Here is a 15,753-nt window from a genome sequence, read left to right as displayed (position 1 = left end):
CATGGATAACTTCACTCACATCAACTCTCAACTGATTCCACAACCTCACTTTCGAGAACTCAATAACTCATGTTCTCAGTACTATTTGTTCACTTTTTAAAAAAAATATTTGCACCATTTCCCTCCTTTGGTTGTTTGTCATTCTTTGTTTATGTATAGTTTTTCATAAACTCTATTGAATCTCTTTATTTCCCTGGAAATGCCAAAAAGGAAATGAATCTCAAGGTAATAAATGGTGACATATACATAATTTTAATGTATCTTTAAAATAAGCAAACTTTTTGTTAATGCTAATTTAGGTTGAGTGCAGCTGCATTCTATCTCAAAGTTTTAAACAATTGGCAAGTTGAATTGGACCTGACTAATGAATAGCAGGGTACTATATGCTCGATGACCTGAAGCTATTCCAGAATGCATTAATGCCTTAGATTCAAACATAGAATGAGCTTGCCTCTGATGAATGTAATTGTCCTCCTCAAAACAATATTTACAAATATATTGGGGCAGATCTTCACACCCAACACTCCAACCTCGGAACATCCAGCAGCGATTTGTACTCTTAGAGTCATGGCAAACCACAGCACAGTAGAAGGTCCTTCGGCCCAGCCAGTTCATGCCGAACCATTTAAAATGCCTAGTCCCATCGACCTGCACTGGGAGCATAGCCTCCATACCCCTCCCATCCTTCTACCTATGCAAACTAGAGTATTGAAACTGAAATCTCATCCACACTTGTGCTGTCAGCTCATTCCACACCCTCAGCACTCTCTGAGTGAAAATGTTTTCCGTCATGTTCCCCTTAAACTTTTCACCTCCACCCTTAACTGATGCTCTCTAGTTATAGGCTCGCCCAAACTCTGGAAAAAGCCAGCTTACATTTACCCTGTCTATACCCCTTATAATTTTGTATATCAAATCTCTTCTCAATCATCTATGCTCCAAGGAAAGAAGTTTATTCTATTCAATCTTTCCTCTGGTCCTGGCAACATCCTTGTAAATTTTCAACGTACTCTTTCAATCTTATTTACATCTTTCCTGTAGGTTGGTGAACAAAATTGTAAACAATATTTTAAAGTACAGTATGCCTCTCCAATGTCTTATAGAACTTCAACATAACAGCCAGCTCCTGTACTCAATATGTTGATCAATGAAGGGCAAAGTGCTAAAAGCTTTCTTTAATTACCTTATCTATCTGTGATGCCACTTTCAATGAACTATGGATTTGTATTCCCAGATCCCTTTGTTATACCTCACTCCTCAGTTTCCTACTGCTCACTATGTAAGATCTACCCAGGTTGGTCCTATCAAAGTGTGACCCCTCACCCCTGTCTGCATTAAATTCCTTTTGCCATTTTTCAGCCCACTTTCCAAATGGTCCAGAGCCCGTTACAAACTTTGATTGTCTTCCTTGGTGGCATTCACAGATTTGTTGGTCCAGTTAACCACATTATCATCCAGACCATTGATATAGATGACAAAAAACAATGGACCCATCACTCTACTAGTCACAGGTCTCCAGTCAGAGAGGCAACCATCTACTACTCCTTGCTGGCTCCTCCCACAAAGCCAATTTGCTACCTCATCTCTAATGCCAATCGACTGGACCTTCTTGACCAACCTCCCATGTGGGACCTTGTCAAGTGCCTTGTTAATGTCCATGAAGACAACATCCACTGCCTTACCTTCACCAGCTTTCCTGATAACATCCTTAAAAATCTCATTAAGATTGGTTACCATGCATGAAGCCAGTTGACTATTAATCCTTATCTGTCCAAATACTAATATATCTTGTCTCTCTGAATACCTTCCTACTACGGATCTCAGACTCACTGGTTTATTTTTAAAGCTTTTCTTAAAGAGTGGAACAACATTAGCTAACCTCCAGTCCTCTGGTACATCATCTGTTGCTAAGGATAATTTAAATATCTCGGCTACTGCTCCTGCAGTTTCTCCACTTACCTCCCACAGGATCCGAGGGAACACTTTGTCAGGCCCTAGAGGTTTACCCACACTAATTTGCGTCAGGACAGCAAACACCTCCTCCTCTGTAATGTATATAGAGGTTCCTGACCTTGCTGCTGATTTACCTCACTTCTATAAACTCTGTGTCCATTTCCTGAGTAAATTCCGACGTAAAAAATTCATTTAAGACCTGCCCCATTACATTTGGCTTCATGTATAAACTACCATTTCAGTCTTCCAGAGGACTAATTTTGTCCTTTAAAATCCTTTGGTTCTTAACATATTGTAGAATCCCTGACGATTCTCCTTCAACTGGTCTGCTAGAGTCACCTCATGCCTTCTCTTAACCCTCTTGATTTCTTTCTTATGTATTCTCTTATAGATAGATAGATAGATAGATACTTTATTCATCCCCATGGGGAAATTCAACATTTTTTCCACTGTCCCATACACTTGTTGTAGCAAAACTAATTACTTAACTCAGTAAAAATATGATATGCATCTAAATCACTCTCTCAAGAAGCATTAATAATAGCTTTTAAAAAGTTCTTAAGTAGTTTACTTAAATACATTAAATACAATCAACCCCGGCACTTTAACATATCTTACTCCTGGCGGTTGAATTGTAAAGCCTAATGGCATTGGGGAGTATTGACCTCTTCATCCTGTCTGCCTCTAGTACCTCATTTGTTCCTACCTACCCATACCTGCTCTACACCTCCAACTTTTTTCTTAACCAGAGCCTCAGTATCTCTCAGAAATCAAGGTCCCGCAAACATGCTATGCTTGCAACAGCCAAGTCTCTGTAATGGCCACAATATCATAATTTCACATCTGATCCATTCTTCAGCAAATCTGACTTCGCCTGAGGTATCAGCAGATCCATCTCACAACTTGCCAATCAGGAGATGAAATTCATGTCGATCCCCTAAAACTCCTTTGCAAACAAAGGTCAATTGGGAAAAGAAGTCTGATGGCTGGAGCCTGGAAGGCAGCCCATGTGTGCTGGTGGGAGAGAAGGAAGGGGCTTGTTTTGCTGTTGTTGTTTTGTTGTGTTCTGCCAAGCATTGTGAGACATGGGAATTAGCTCATCCAGCGGTCAATACTGAAGGTCACGTGATAGTCTGAAAATTAAAGTCCAATGGTGATACCCTGGAGACTGGAGGCACGCAGGTCTGTCATGAGGTTGGAGGGCGACCCGTACGTGTGGGTGCATAGGAGGGAAGAATGGGCTTGTTTTCCTGCTGTTGCTTTGTTCTGCCGAGTGCTGTGGGCATGCTATGCTGGTGCTGGAATGGGACGGTCCACGGGCCGACACTGAAGAGCAAAGCCCGAAAGTTGAGTGGTAGTCTGGAAGTCGAAGTCCTGTTGTAGAGCTGGAGGGCTGTCCGTGCGTGTGCAGGGCCAGAATGCGGCTTGTTTTGCTGTTGTGGTGTTCTGCTGAGCATTGTGGGCAGGCTACGGTTGGTGCCAGAATGTGTGGTGACCTTGTTGGCAGCCCCCAGCATCTCCTTAGGCTGTTTTCTGCATTTTACTGTATGCTTCCACATATAACTGGTAAATAAATAAATTTGAATTTGAATCTGATGAGATGTACCCCAGGCTACTGTGGGAGACGAGGGAGGAGATTGCTGAGACTCTGGCAATGATCTTTGCATCATCAATGGGAATGGGAGAGGCTCTGGAGGATTGGAAGGTTGCAGAAGTTGTTCCCTTATTCAAGAAAGGGAGCAGACATAGCCCAGGAAATTACAGACCAGTGAGTCTTACCTCAGTGGTTGGTAAGTTGATGGAAAAGATCCTGAGAGGCAGGATTTATGAACATTTGAAGAGGTATAATATGATTAGGAATAGTCGGCATGGCTTTGTCAAGGGCAGGTCGTGCCTTACGAGCCTGATTGAATTTTTTGAGGATGTGACTAAACACATTGATGAAGGAAGAGCAGTAGATGTAGTGTATATGGATTTCAGCAAGACATTTGATAAGGTACCCCATACAAGGCTTATTGAGAAAGTAAGGAGGCATGGGATCCAAGGGGAAATTGCTTTGTGGATCCAGAACTGGCTTGCCCACAGAAGGCAAAGAGTGGTTGTAGATGGGTCATATTCTGCATGGAGGTCGGTCACCAGTGGAGTGCCTCAGGGATCTGTTCTGGGACCCTTGCTCATTGTGATTTTTATAACTGACCTGGATGAGGAAGTGGAGGGATGGATTAGTAAGTTTGCTGATGACACAAAGGTTGGTGTTGTGGATAGAGTGGAGGGCTGTCAGGGGTTACAGCGGGACATTGATAGGATGCAAAACTGGGCTGAGTAGTGGCAGATGGAGTTCAACCCAAGTAAGTGTGAAGTGGTTCATTTTGGTAGGTCAAATATGATAGTATTAATGGTAAGACTCTTGGCAGTGTGGAGGATCAGAGGGATCTTGGGGTCCCAGTCCATAGGATGTTCAAAGCAGCTGCATAGGTTGACTCTGTGATTAAGAAGGTGTACGGTGTATTGGCCTTTTTCAATCATGGAATTGAATTCAGGAGCTGAGAGGTAATGCTACAACTATATACGACCCTGGTCAGACCCCACTTGGAGTACTGTGCTCAGTTCTGGTCGCCTCACTATAGGAAGGATGTGGAAACCATAGAAAGGGTGCAGAGGAGATTTACAAGGATGTTGCCTGGATTGGGGAGCATGCCTTATGAGAATAGGTTAAATGAACTCGGCCTTTTCTCCTTGGAGCGACGGAGGATGAGAGGTGACCTGATAGAGGTGTACAAGATGATGTGAGGCATTGATCATGTGGATAGACAGAGGCTTTTCCCCAGGGCTGAAATGGCTGCCACAAGAGGACACAGGTTTTAGGTGCTGGGGAGTAGGTACAGAGGAGATGTCAGGGGTAAGTATTTTACTCAGAGAGTGGTGAGTGCATGGAATGGGCTGCGGTGATGGAGTCAGATATGATAGGGTCTTTTAACAGGCTTTTAGATAGGTACATGGAGCTTGGAAAAATAGAGGGCTGTGGGTAAGCCTAGTAACCTCTAAGGTAGGGACATGTTCAGTGCAGCTTTGTGGGCTGAAGGGCCTGTATTGTGCTGTAGGTTTTCTATGTTTCTATGTTGCTATGAATTAACGTATGCCCAGGTTTATGCAGAAGTTCCAATGTCCACCCCTAGTGTGGGTTTAAGTAAGATGTAACATCTCCCTCTCTGTTTCCTGTGCTGCCAGCTACCTTATGTTGAACAGTTACATTCCCTGTGGACATGGGGAACATCCACTGATCCGCAGGGATCAGACTGCAACTCTGAAAGGCAATGAGTTTATTAAAATGAATGGGAAAAACTTGTTGCTAGGAAACCAGTAAGCGGAACATTCTTTTCAATTATATTTAAGTTGTTTTTAAGAGTAATGTTGTGTGTGAGTGTGTCCGAATCAGGTTTATTATCACCAATATAGGCTGTGGAGTTAGTTTTGTGGCAGCAGTACAGTGTAATACATAAAATGTGCATGTGTGTGTGCGTGGGTGGGTGTGTGCATGTGAGTGTGTGTGCGTGTGAGTGTGTGTGCATGTAAGTGTGTGTGTGTAAGTGTGTGTGGGTGTGAGTGTGTGTGTGTGTGTGTGTGAATGTGCACGCATGTGTGCATGGGTGTCTGTATGTGAATGTGCGCGGGTGTGTGTGTGTGTGTGTGAGTCTGTGTGTGTGTGTGTGTGTGTGAATGTGAGAGTGTGTGTGTGTGTGTGTGTGTGTGAATGTGAGAGTGTGTGGGTGTGTGTGTGAATGTGCGCGCGCGTGTGTGTGTGTGAGTCTGTGTGTGTGTGTGTGTGTGTGTGTGTGTATTAAAACATTTTAATTCTATTTTTCTACATTATTTTTAGCAAGTCTTGTGTGAATGTCATTTAATCATGTGGCCCTCTGTCACAGAGACAAGCCAGTGCTCTACAAGTATTGGGCCATGCTGGAATAATGAGTGTAGCTTGGGCACAAGTAGTCACCAATCACAGCACAGTGAGAAACTTTTAAAGCGTTAAAGATTAGCGTTATTTGTCACATGTACATCAAAACATACAGAGAAATGTGCTGTTTGCCTCAATGTTCAACACAGTCCAGAATGTGCTCGGGACAGTCTGCAGGAGTCACACTTCCAGCAGCTGCTCTTTACAACCCCGAACCTGTCTGTCTATGGAATGTGGAAGGAACATGGTCCCAGCTTCCTCTGAGGCGTCAGTGGGAATTGAACAGCTGGTGTCGTGAAGTGTTACGCTAAGGCTACGCTACCATGCTGACTCCCTGCCCTGTTGCTCAGGAGTATGTGGTCATGTGGAGCATTGAGCAAAAGTCTTAGGTACATACACTAAGCTAGGCAGCCTAAGACCTTTGTACAGTACTATACATACTGGCTAAAATGAGAAGGTGGTTGGGAAACAGAAATAGGAGTACTTAGCTTTGTATTAGCTCAGTCGTGTTTAGTGTTATTTGATAACTGGAAGACATAATATATAGTCTTAGGCACCCTAGTTATATGAGAAAGGCTCTAGTGTTTTCCTGGCATATATGATGAATAAACTCTTCTCAGGCAAACAGCCAAGTACAGGTATCAATTTTAACTGACGTTTTGATGACAGAGTTTGTCATCGAAACATCAGCTGAAATCAACACCTTTACCTGTCTGGTAGCCTGAGAAGAATTTATTCACCCTAACTATATATATATGTGCTTAAGACTTTTGTACAGTACTGGATATACCCTTATTCCACAATTCATTTCAACTTTTTTCAGTTATTTGAAAGGAAACACAAAATGCTAGAGGAACTCAGCAACTCAGGAGTCATCCTTGGGAGAGGAAAGAACAATCAGTGTTTCAGGCCAAGACTTTTCATCAGGACATTGTGGCTGGAAAATGCTCCTGAAGAAGCATCTCAGAACTATAGGGATTTCTGACCGGTTGGATTGTGGATGATCAGATTTAGAACTTGGATTTGTCAGAGACAAGGCATAAGAACCCTTGTTCACAATGTGTAGACTTGTCATTAATACACTCACCTTAATCTTGAACTGACTCCATAATCTACTTTCAAGGACTCTACAACTCACCTTCTCAATATTATTAATTTACTTTTTTATTATTTGCACAGTTGTTTTTGTCAGTCTTTATGTATAGATTTTTTCCTTACATTCTATTATATTTCTTTATTTTCCTGTAGATGCCAATAAGAAAATGAACTTCAAAGCTGCGTATATACTTAGTGGCTATTTTATTAGGTACACCTGATCGTTAATGCAAATATCTAATCAGCCAATCATGTGGCAGCAGCTCAACGCATAAAAGCATGCAGACATGGTCAAGAGGTTCAGTTGTTGTTCAGACCAAACATCAGAATGGGGAAGAAATGTGATCTAAGTGACTTCGACCATTCAACGATAATTGGTGCCAGACGGGGTAGTCTGATTGTCCCAGATTTTCACACACAACAATCACGAGAGTTTGCAGAGAATAATGTGAAAAACATACGTAAAAGCCATCCAGTGATCAGCAGTTCTGTGAGTGGAGATACTGATAATGCATAGGGGAATGTCCAGACTACCTCAGGCTGACAGAACAGAGACAGTGGTGTTACAACAGCGTGAGTCTTGAACAGTATGGTTTACAGCAGCAAAGATCATGAACATACACTCAGTGGCCGCTTTATTAGCTATCGGAGGTACCTAATAAGGTGGTCACTGAGTATACTTACTTTATTAATAAATTTCTTTGAATTTTGAACTTTGCAAATTTCCTTTTCTTTCACAGTTGGCTAAAAGGAAAAGAAGAAGACAAGAAAGAAACAGATGTGCACTACAACTCTCTGACTGGGGAGGGAAACTTCAACTGGCGTTTTATCTTTCCTTTCAACTACTTACCTGCCGAGAGACTGATGGTTATAAACAAGAGACATTCCAATTTCTCCTTGCACAAGACAGAACGCAAAGTTCCTGCAGTCCTTGTACTTCAGGTCTGGGATTTTGATAGGATTTCTTCTGATGACTTTCTGGGTAAGCCAAAAGTTCAGAATGCTATCTATTTTTCATTCATAAGGCTGAAGAAAATATTTGGAATTCACTCTTTCGAAGACTGCAGTTTTTTTTTAATTTAGAGCCCACAGGATGTGAAGAAGGATAGGGTTTAGGAGTTTAGGAGTACTACTTTTCAAGAGCTGTTCACAACTGCGTCGGTCTCAGAGACTTCTTGATAAGAGCTAACTTAATTTAAATTTCAAGCACTTTTGCTCCATCCGCCACAAAAGGCAGGATTTCTTGACGGCTGCATATTTCAAGTTGACTTCCCATTCCCATTCCAATGCCGGCACATGGCCTCCTCTATTGCCACAATGAGGAAATGTGAGGTTGGATTTCCTCTCTATTATCCGGCTTGAATCATGGGAGAAAGAGAGCCAGGAGGGAGAGAAAGGGGGAGGTGGTAGGCAGGTGAGAAGAGGTGGAGGGAAAAGTTTTACTGGAAGGAAAATTGATATTGATGCCACGAGGATGGAGCCTATGCAGATGGAATATAGGGTGTTGCACCTACACCCTGAGTGTGGCCTCATGGCACAAGAGGAGGCCATGGACCAACATGTCAGATTGGAATCATTAGAAAGCAGGATTAATTACACAGCATTTTACATCAGCCAAGGGTATTTATCAGTTATAAGCAACTTTATGTTTTCTTCTAATTTATGCTTGTAGGGTCTGTGGAGCTGGATCTGAATGGATTCCCCTGTGGTGCAAAAGTGGCCAAGAAATGTGGCTTACATATGCTTGAAGAAGACTCTCAGATTAAGCATGTCTCGGTGTTTCAGCAGAAGCGTCTGCGGGGTTGGTGGCCCCTGGAAAAGTCTGGAGAGCTCACAGTAAGTAGATTATAGAGCTGGCAAAATATCATCGAATTCTACATTAGAAGGAAATGGATGAAGAGGATTGAGATAGTATGGAGTTGGATAACTTTTCTCTTTTTATGTTTAGGGTGAGTGTCTCCTATCAGCTGTATTTAAAGTGTAAAGATTTAAAGTGTTAATTCATTATCCAAATACATAGATGTCACCATATACCACCCTGAGATTAATTTTCTTGCAGCATTCACAGTGGAACTAAGAAATACAATAGAATTAATGAAAAATTACACACAAAGACTGACAACCAACAAATGTGCAAAAGAAGGCAAACTGTGCAAATACTTTGATTAGAGTTTTGCATTAACAAGCAGGTGAACAGGTGTATCTAATAAAATGGCCACAGAGTGGATAGGATGACAGATTTAATGGTTAAGTGGTATAGCCTGGGAGAAAGTGACTGAAAGCAAGTCAGATTGTAACAAAGGGAATGGTGGCATTGGGAGTTACTAAATAGACTCTGTCATTTTCTTATTTTTGCAGCAGGAGTGATTCCAGAAGAGCACAGTGATACAGGAATATTATCCATGTGATAGTTCATTAAAATAAAGACCTGGTGTAAAATCATTCCTGCAATGATCAAAGTTGTCTCTATAAAATGTTGTTTATTCTTGCTTACCAATGATAATTATCATTTCTACCCCGCTAACCGAAGGGCAAAGTTCAAGCTGAGTTCCATCTGCTCACTGCTGAAGAGGCCGAGAAGAATCCAGTCGGTAGTGGTCGTAAAGGACCAGAGCCTTTGGAGAAGCCCAAGTAAGTCTGATTCCACTGCAGAGACAGCCTAAGACGAAAGAAATCTGGGGTTTACTTCAAACTTGCTTGTAACCTACTCCTACCTTTCACCTGGCAAGAAATTTTGCTTTTAGGTCTCCAGGCTTAAATTAAATTTCCTTGGTCATCGCTGGCTTACTGTGTAACATCAAAAGGACTTACGGTGTTCATTAATAATATGGTATGAGAGTAGGTTTTCATTTCACTTGTTTTCAGAGAGCATTGAACATGGTGGAACAAGGTTTTTTTACATAGAAGTAGTGAGTGCAGGGTGGTAGTAGAGTCAAACACATTAACAGCAATTAATAAACTCTTAGATAAGCACATGGAAGATAGAAAAATTGAGGGCAATGTAGGAGAGAAGGGTTCTTGGAGTAGGTTAAAAGGTCAGCACAACATTGTGGGTGGAAGGCTTTATGTTCTGAGGAATGCTGAAACATTTTCTTCTAGTGATACGCCACACAACTTTCCACCAACATACCTGAGGAAAGTGGAAAGACTTGTTCTTGAGAGGTCATATTACATCATCTCAGGACGTCGCGAAGTACATTACTGTAAAAAAAACTGTACTTACTCTTTTAATGCAGGAAACCCAGTAGCCAATCAATGCATAGCGTTCTTCCACAAAGAATTATGCAGTAAAGGCCAAGCCAGACTGTGTGACAGGGAAAGGTTAAATTGATCTTAGGACAGGCTAAATTTTCAGCACAACATTGTGGCCTGAAGGGCCTGTAGGTTCTATATTCCAAGTTCTTTTCTACTTGGCAGTAAATATCAGAACATGTTTGATGAACTCAAGTATTTCTTAGCCTGTTAAGCATAATTCTACGCTGTGGCTTTTTCTACAATGTTAATCCTATGGATTTCTAAACAAATATATGCAACTGCATTTTACTGTGCATTTAAAACTACTGATATAACTGGAGCCACGTATTGTAGTCAGACAGACAGACGGACATACTTTATTGATCCCAAGGGAAATTGGGTACTAGTACTAGTAGTCATAATAGTAGTATTAGAGCGTGACGTTCTCCCAAGTGGTTATTGCCTAATGAAGAATGCCCGTGCGTGAATTTGTTTAGTATAGGGAGGCTGATGTATGGGCATGGTTCTTGACAGATTAGGGTTAGGGTCCATTGGCATGGCATCCAAGATGACTGGAGACCCTTCACTGCTGCAGCCTTCCTCCGTGTTCATTGCTATCATGACATGTCATCATCTTCTGCCAGGTGGGGTCTTGATTGGATCGCTCTTTGTCAGGAACCACACCCTTAACCTTACTACCATAGATGACCTTACCAGGAGCTAAGCTCCAGACAGCATCACTCCCGGGATCTCAAGAACACACAAGCCTGTCTACCACAAGGTGATGATCCTTGGAGAAGACCCACATATTGTAAACTAACCAGTATTGTACTCAAGCGCATTTGATAGTTCCGGATTCACAGAAACATAGAAAACCTACAGCACAGTACAAGCCCTTTGGCCCACCATGCTGTGCCAAACATGAACTTACTTTAGAAATTTCCTTACCTTCCAGTCGAAAGGTTTCAGGTTGAAGAGATGCCGAGAACTGAAGTCTGGACTGATGATGTACATCATCACTGAAACAATCTTGCTGGAGAAGCTTTTTACTGGATGAGATATTTAATCAGTGCACTTCCTACCCATTCAGTTGGGTGTCAAAGAATAAAGGAGATAACACATTATGTAATGTGAGCACTCATTCCCAGAGGACTAGAATATAAAAGGAACTATGTAATGCTGAAGCTTTTTAAGACATTGGTCAGGCCGCACTTGGAGTATTGTCAACAGTTGTAGGCTGCTTGTCTAAGGAAAGATGTGCTCGCATTGGAGAGGGTCCAGAGGAGGTTCATGAGAAGGATCCGGGGAATGAAAGGGTTAATGAATGAGGAGCGTTTGAGGGCTCTGGGCTTGTACTTGCTGAAGTTTAGAAAAATGAGGCGGGGGGCTCTCGTTGAAACTTACTGAATATTGAAAGGCCTAGATAGCGTGCATATGGAGAGGATTATCCAATAAGGAGCGAGTGTAGGAGCAGAGGGCATAGCCACAGAATAGAAGGACATCCCTTTAGAACAGAGATGCAAAGAAATTCTTTAGCCAGAGGATGGTGAACCTGCGGAATTCATTGCCACAGATGGCTGTAGAGTTCAAGTCATTGGGTATATTTAAGGCAGAAATTGATGTGTAAGGGTGTCAAAGATTACAGGAAGAAGACAGGAGAATGGGCTTGAGAGGGATAATAAATCAGCCATGATGGAGTGGTGGAGCAGACTCGATGGGCCAAATGGCCTAACTTGCGGACTTATAATATGGTCAATATTTATCATAGAACATAGAAAACTACAGCATGGTTCAAAGCCCACGAAGTTGTGCCAGATGTTTAACCTTCTCTATGATCAAATTATTTCTTCGCTGTCACATAGCCTAAGCTGGTCATCACTGCATTTTTCTCTGTGGAAAAATGCTATGCATTAATTGACTATTGGATATTCTACATTAAAACAGGACCTGCATTTTTCTTACAGTACTATACTTTGGGTCATCTTGAGACTATGTGAAATGACCTCTCAAATAGAAGTCTTTCCTTTTTCCTCAGGTTTGTGGGTAGAATGTTAAGTAGCCTATCACAATAAGAAAATGCTCAGTACTTTGGCCTACCTTGTAGCATGGAATACAGTACAGGCCCTTTAGCCCATGATCTTGTGCTGACCCTGTACCCTACTCCAAGATCAATCTAACCCTTCTCTCACATGGCCCTCCACTTCTCATTGAACTGTGTGCTGACCTTCAATGTCTGTACAGTATCTACATCTACCATCATCCCCAGCAGAGCATTCCACACACCCACCGCTCTCTGTGTACAGCAGCTGCTTCTGACATTCCCCTATACTTCCCTCCAATTACTTTAAAATTATGCCTCCTTGTATTAGCTATTTGCACCTGGGGAAAAATCCTCTAGCTGTTCACTCTATCTATACCATTATGAACTTCTATCAAGAAACCTCTCATTCTCCTTCGCCCCAAAGAGAAAAGGTTTGGCTCATTCAACCTCTCCTCATAGGCATGTTCCCCAATCCAGCCAGCAAGCCAGCATCCTGGTAAATCTCTGCACTCTCTCTAAAGCTTCCTCAATATAATGAGGCGACCAGAACTAAACTAAATACTCCACGTATGGTCTAACTCGAGTTTTATAGAGCTGCAACATTACCTCAGGGCTCTTGAACTCAGTTCCCCAACTCATCATACACTTTCTTAACCATCCTGTCATCTTGTACAGCAACTTTCAGGGTTCTATGGAGATGGAGCTCAAGAGCCTTCTGTTCCTTCATGCTGCTGGGAATCCTGCCATTATTCCTGTACCCAGCCTTCAAGTTTGACCTTTCAAAGTGAATCGCTTCACACTTTACCAGTTTGAAATCTGTCTGTCTCTTCTCAGCCCAGATCTCCATCCTATCGATGTCCCGCTGCAAAGGTTACAGAAGATTTGATTGTATTTAGAGGTACAACACAGTAACAGGCTCTTCCAGCCCAACAAGCCCAGGCAGGCTGTTCGTACTCAAATGTGAAACACTACTGTGCCACCCCAAAATTTAAATTCTCCAGCTGACACACTGGAATTCAAACTCGTATTTCTGCTTCAGTGGTCCTAACATCTGGCTGTTAGACAGGAGACATAACCACTAGCACCAGACATTCTGCAGATGTTGGAAATCCGGAGCAACACACACAAAATGCTGGAGTAATTTAGCAGATCAGACAGCATCTATTAAAATGAATGAATGTTTTGGGCCGGGGCCCTTCATCAGGGAGGGGAGGAGATAAGAGGGTGTGAGGAGGGGTAAGAATGCCAGCTGGAAGGTGATGGGTGAAATCAGGTGAGTGGGGAAGGAGCTAGGAGTTGATAGATGAAAAACATAAAGGGCTCAAGGAAAAATCTGATAGGAGTGGAAAGTGGACCACGGGAGAAAGAGAAGGAGGAAGGGCACCTGAAAGTGGACCAGAAGTCTTCCAGGTGGAGAAATTAATGGTCAACCTGATTGCATGAACATCGATTTCTTCAACATCCAGTAATTTTCCCCCTCCCTCTTCCCTCTTCTTCAATTCCCCAGTCTGGCCCACTTCTTACCTTTTCTCCTCACCTGCCGACTACCTCCCCTTCGTGCCCCTCCTCCTTCCCTCTCTCTCATGTTCCTCTCTCCTCTCTTATCAGATTCCTTTTTCTCCAGCACTTTACCTCTTCCACCTATCACCTCACACCTTCTTACTTTATTCCCCCTCCACAGCCACCTGCCTTCACCTATCACCTTCCAGCCTTCCCCTCCCCCTACATTCCCATTCTAGCATCTTTCCCCTTCCTTTCCAGTCCTGAAGTGTCTTGTCCTGAAACATTGACTGTTAATGCACTGAACCAGGCTATTGCTTAAGATATTGAACCATGTCCTTACAATGGCTTTCAACTGTTTCACCAAGTGTTTTTTTTTCTCTCTATAGCCGTCCCGATACTTCTTTCAACTGGTTTATGAAGCCTTTCATATGCATCTATTATCTGATCTGGAAGAACTACAAGAAGTATATCATTACTGGGTTTATTTTGCTTCTGTTAATACTGTTCATCGTGCTGTTGATTTACTCGCTGCCTTTCGCAGTAAGCACAAGGATAGTAAATGGATGAAACTAAATTGTCATATGATCAGCAATATGACATATAATTTGGATTTCAGTTTCATGTTATTATAGTTATAGAACTGTTTAACTTAAAAAGTGCTTTGTAAGTCACAATATTTTAATGATTGAATGATTTTGCAACAATATTTCATTCTATTTCTTTGCAATTTTCATGTGAAACTTTTATATGTTTTGATGTAACCTTCCTGATTCACAAAGTTATAATAGAAGCCTAAATTAGTACATTGTTGTGGTCCTATCTCTGCAGAACTATATATGAAATAGAATGGGAATATTTTCCGCTGCATCTTAGAGAGGACTGGCCATTATGTTGCATGGACAATGATTTTGCTGTTTGTTTTACGCCTCAAGTTTTGATTAGTCAGTGTTACAAGGAACAGTGCAGCACAGAACAGGCCATTTGGTCACGATGCTGTGTCAACCTTTTAACTTACTCTAAGATTAATCTAACCCTCCAGTCTAAGAGTTTCTTAAATGCCCTTAATGTATTCACCTCTACCAGCACCCTGGCAGGGTGATCCATCCACCCACCACTCTCTGTGTAAAAACCTCTAGCATTCCCCCCCACCCCCCCCCCCCCACACTTTCCTCTAAAATATTCGGAGTTGTGCCTCTCATGTTGGCCATTTTGAGATGTTACATCCTTGACAACAGTCACTCAAACTATCCCATGATTTATAGATGATAATAGAACACAATCCGCACAGGAGATTCGGAACTGGTGAAACCAAATTATAATTATAAAATTCCTGTGGCGATAAACTCGAAGTCATCATTACTCTGATGAGTCTGTCAAATGGCACAGGTATTTATTTGAGGTACTGTGCAGTAACAGGCCCTTCTAACCATGTGACCCCACTGCACCCATATTACCTACTAATCTGCATGTCTTTGGAACCAGGCCACCTGCAGATAACCCATGCAATCATGGGGAGAATGTACGAACCCCTTATAGGCAGCAGAAGGAATTGAACCCAGGTCACTGGCACTGTAAAGCAATACGCTAACTACTGCGCTGCTGTGCTTCCCTAATCTATCAATCAAGATGTATACTAAGTCTGCAAAACTACTTAAACTACCTCCATCGAACTGCACCGGGACCATAGCCTTCCATACCCCTACCATCTATGAACCCACTCAGACTTTGCTTAGGTGTTGAAATCGAGCTCACACGCATTTCTTGTACTGGCAGCTCATTCCACTCTCTAATGATCCCGAAGATTGACCTCATGCTCCCCTTAAACTTTTCACCATTCACCATAAACCCAATGACCTCTGGTTGTAGTTCCACCGAACTTGCACTTTCCCCATCTATACCCACATAGTTTTGTATACCTCTATCAAATCTCCTCTCCTACAATGCAAGGATCAAGGTCAAGGTCAAGACATCG

At 42.2% G+C, this 15,753-nt stretch overlaps 1 protein-coding gene across 1 annotated transcript in view; it reads left to right on the top strand.

The window, feature by feature from the left end:
* fer1l6 (fer-1 like family member 6) overlaps nt 1-14,890 on the top strand; it is a 325,837-nt gene extending 310,947 nt beyond the window's left edge. The window contains exons 38-41 of the mRNA XM_073053009.1: nt 7,744-7,985; nt 8,676-8,839; nt 9,534-9,634; nt 14,168-14,890. Coding sequence (XP_072909110.1) covers nt 7,744-7,985; nt 8,676-8,839; nt 9,534-9,634; nt 14,168-14,348 — 688 coding nt within the window. The 3' untranslated portion in view covers nt 14,349-14,890. The remainder of the gene's footprint in view (nt 1-7,743; nt 7,986-8,675; nt 8,840-9,533; nt 9,635-14,167) is intronic.
* Nucleotides 14,891-15,753: the final 863 nt, after the last annotated feature.

The sequence above is a fragment of the Hemitrygon akajei genome, chromosome 1 (genome assembly GCF_048418815.1).
Source record: "Hemitrygon akajei chromosome 1, sHemAka1.3, whole genome shotgun sequence".
In the NCBI taxonomy this organism is placed as follows: domain Eukaryota; kingdom Metazoa; phylum Chordata; class Chondrichthyes; order Myliobatiformes; family Dasyatidae; genus Hemitrygon; species Hemitrygon akajei.
The sequence above is the reverse complement of the archived record's forward strand: the minus strand, read 5'-3'. Positions and strand labels throughout refer to the sequence as shown.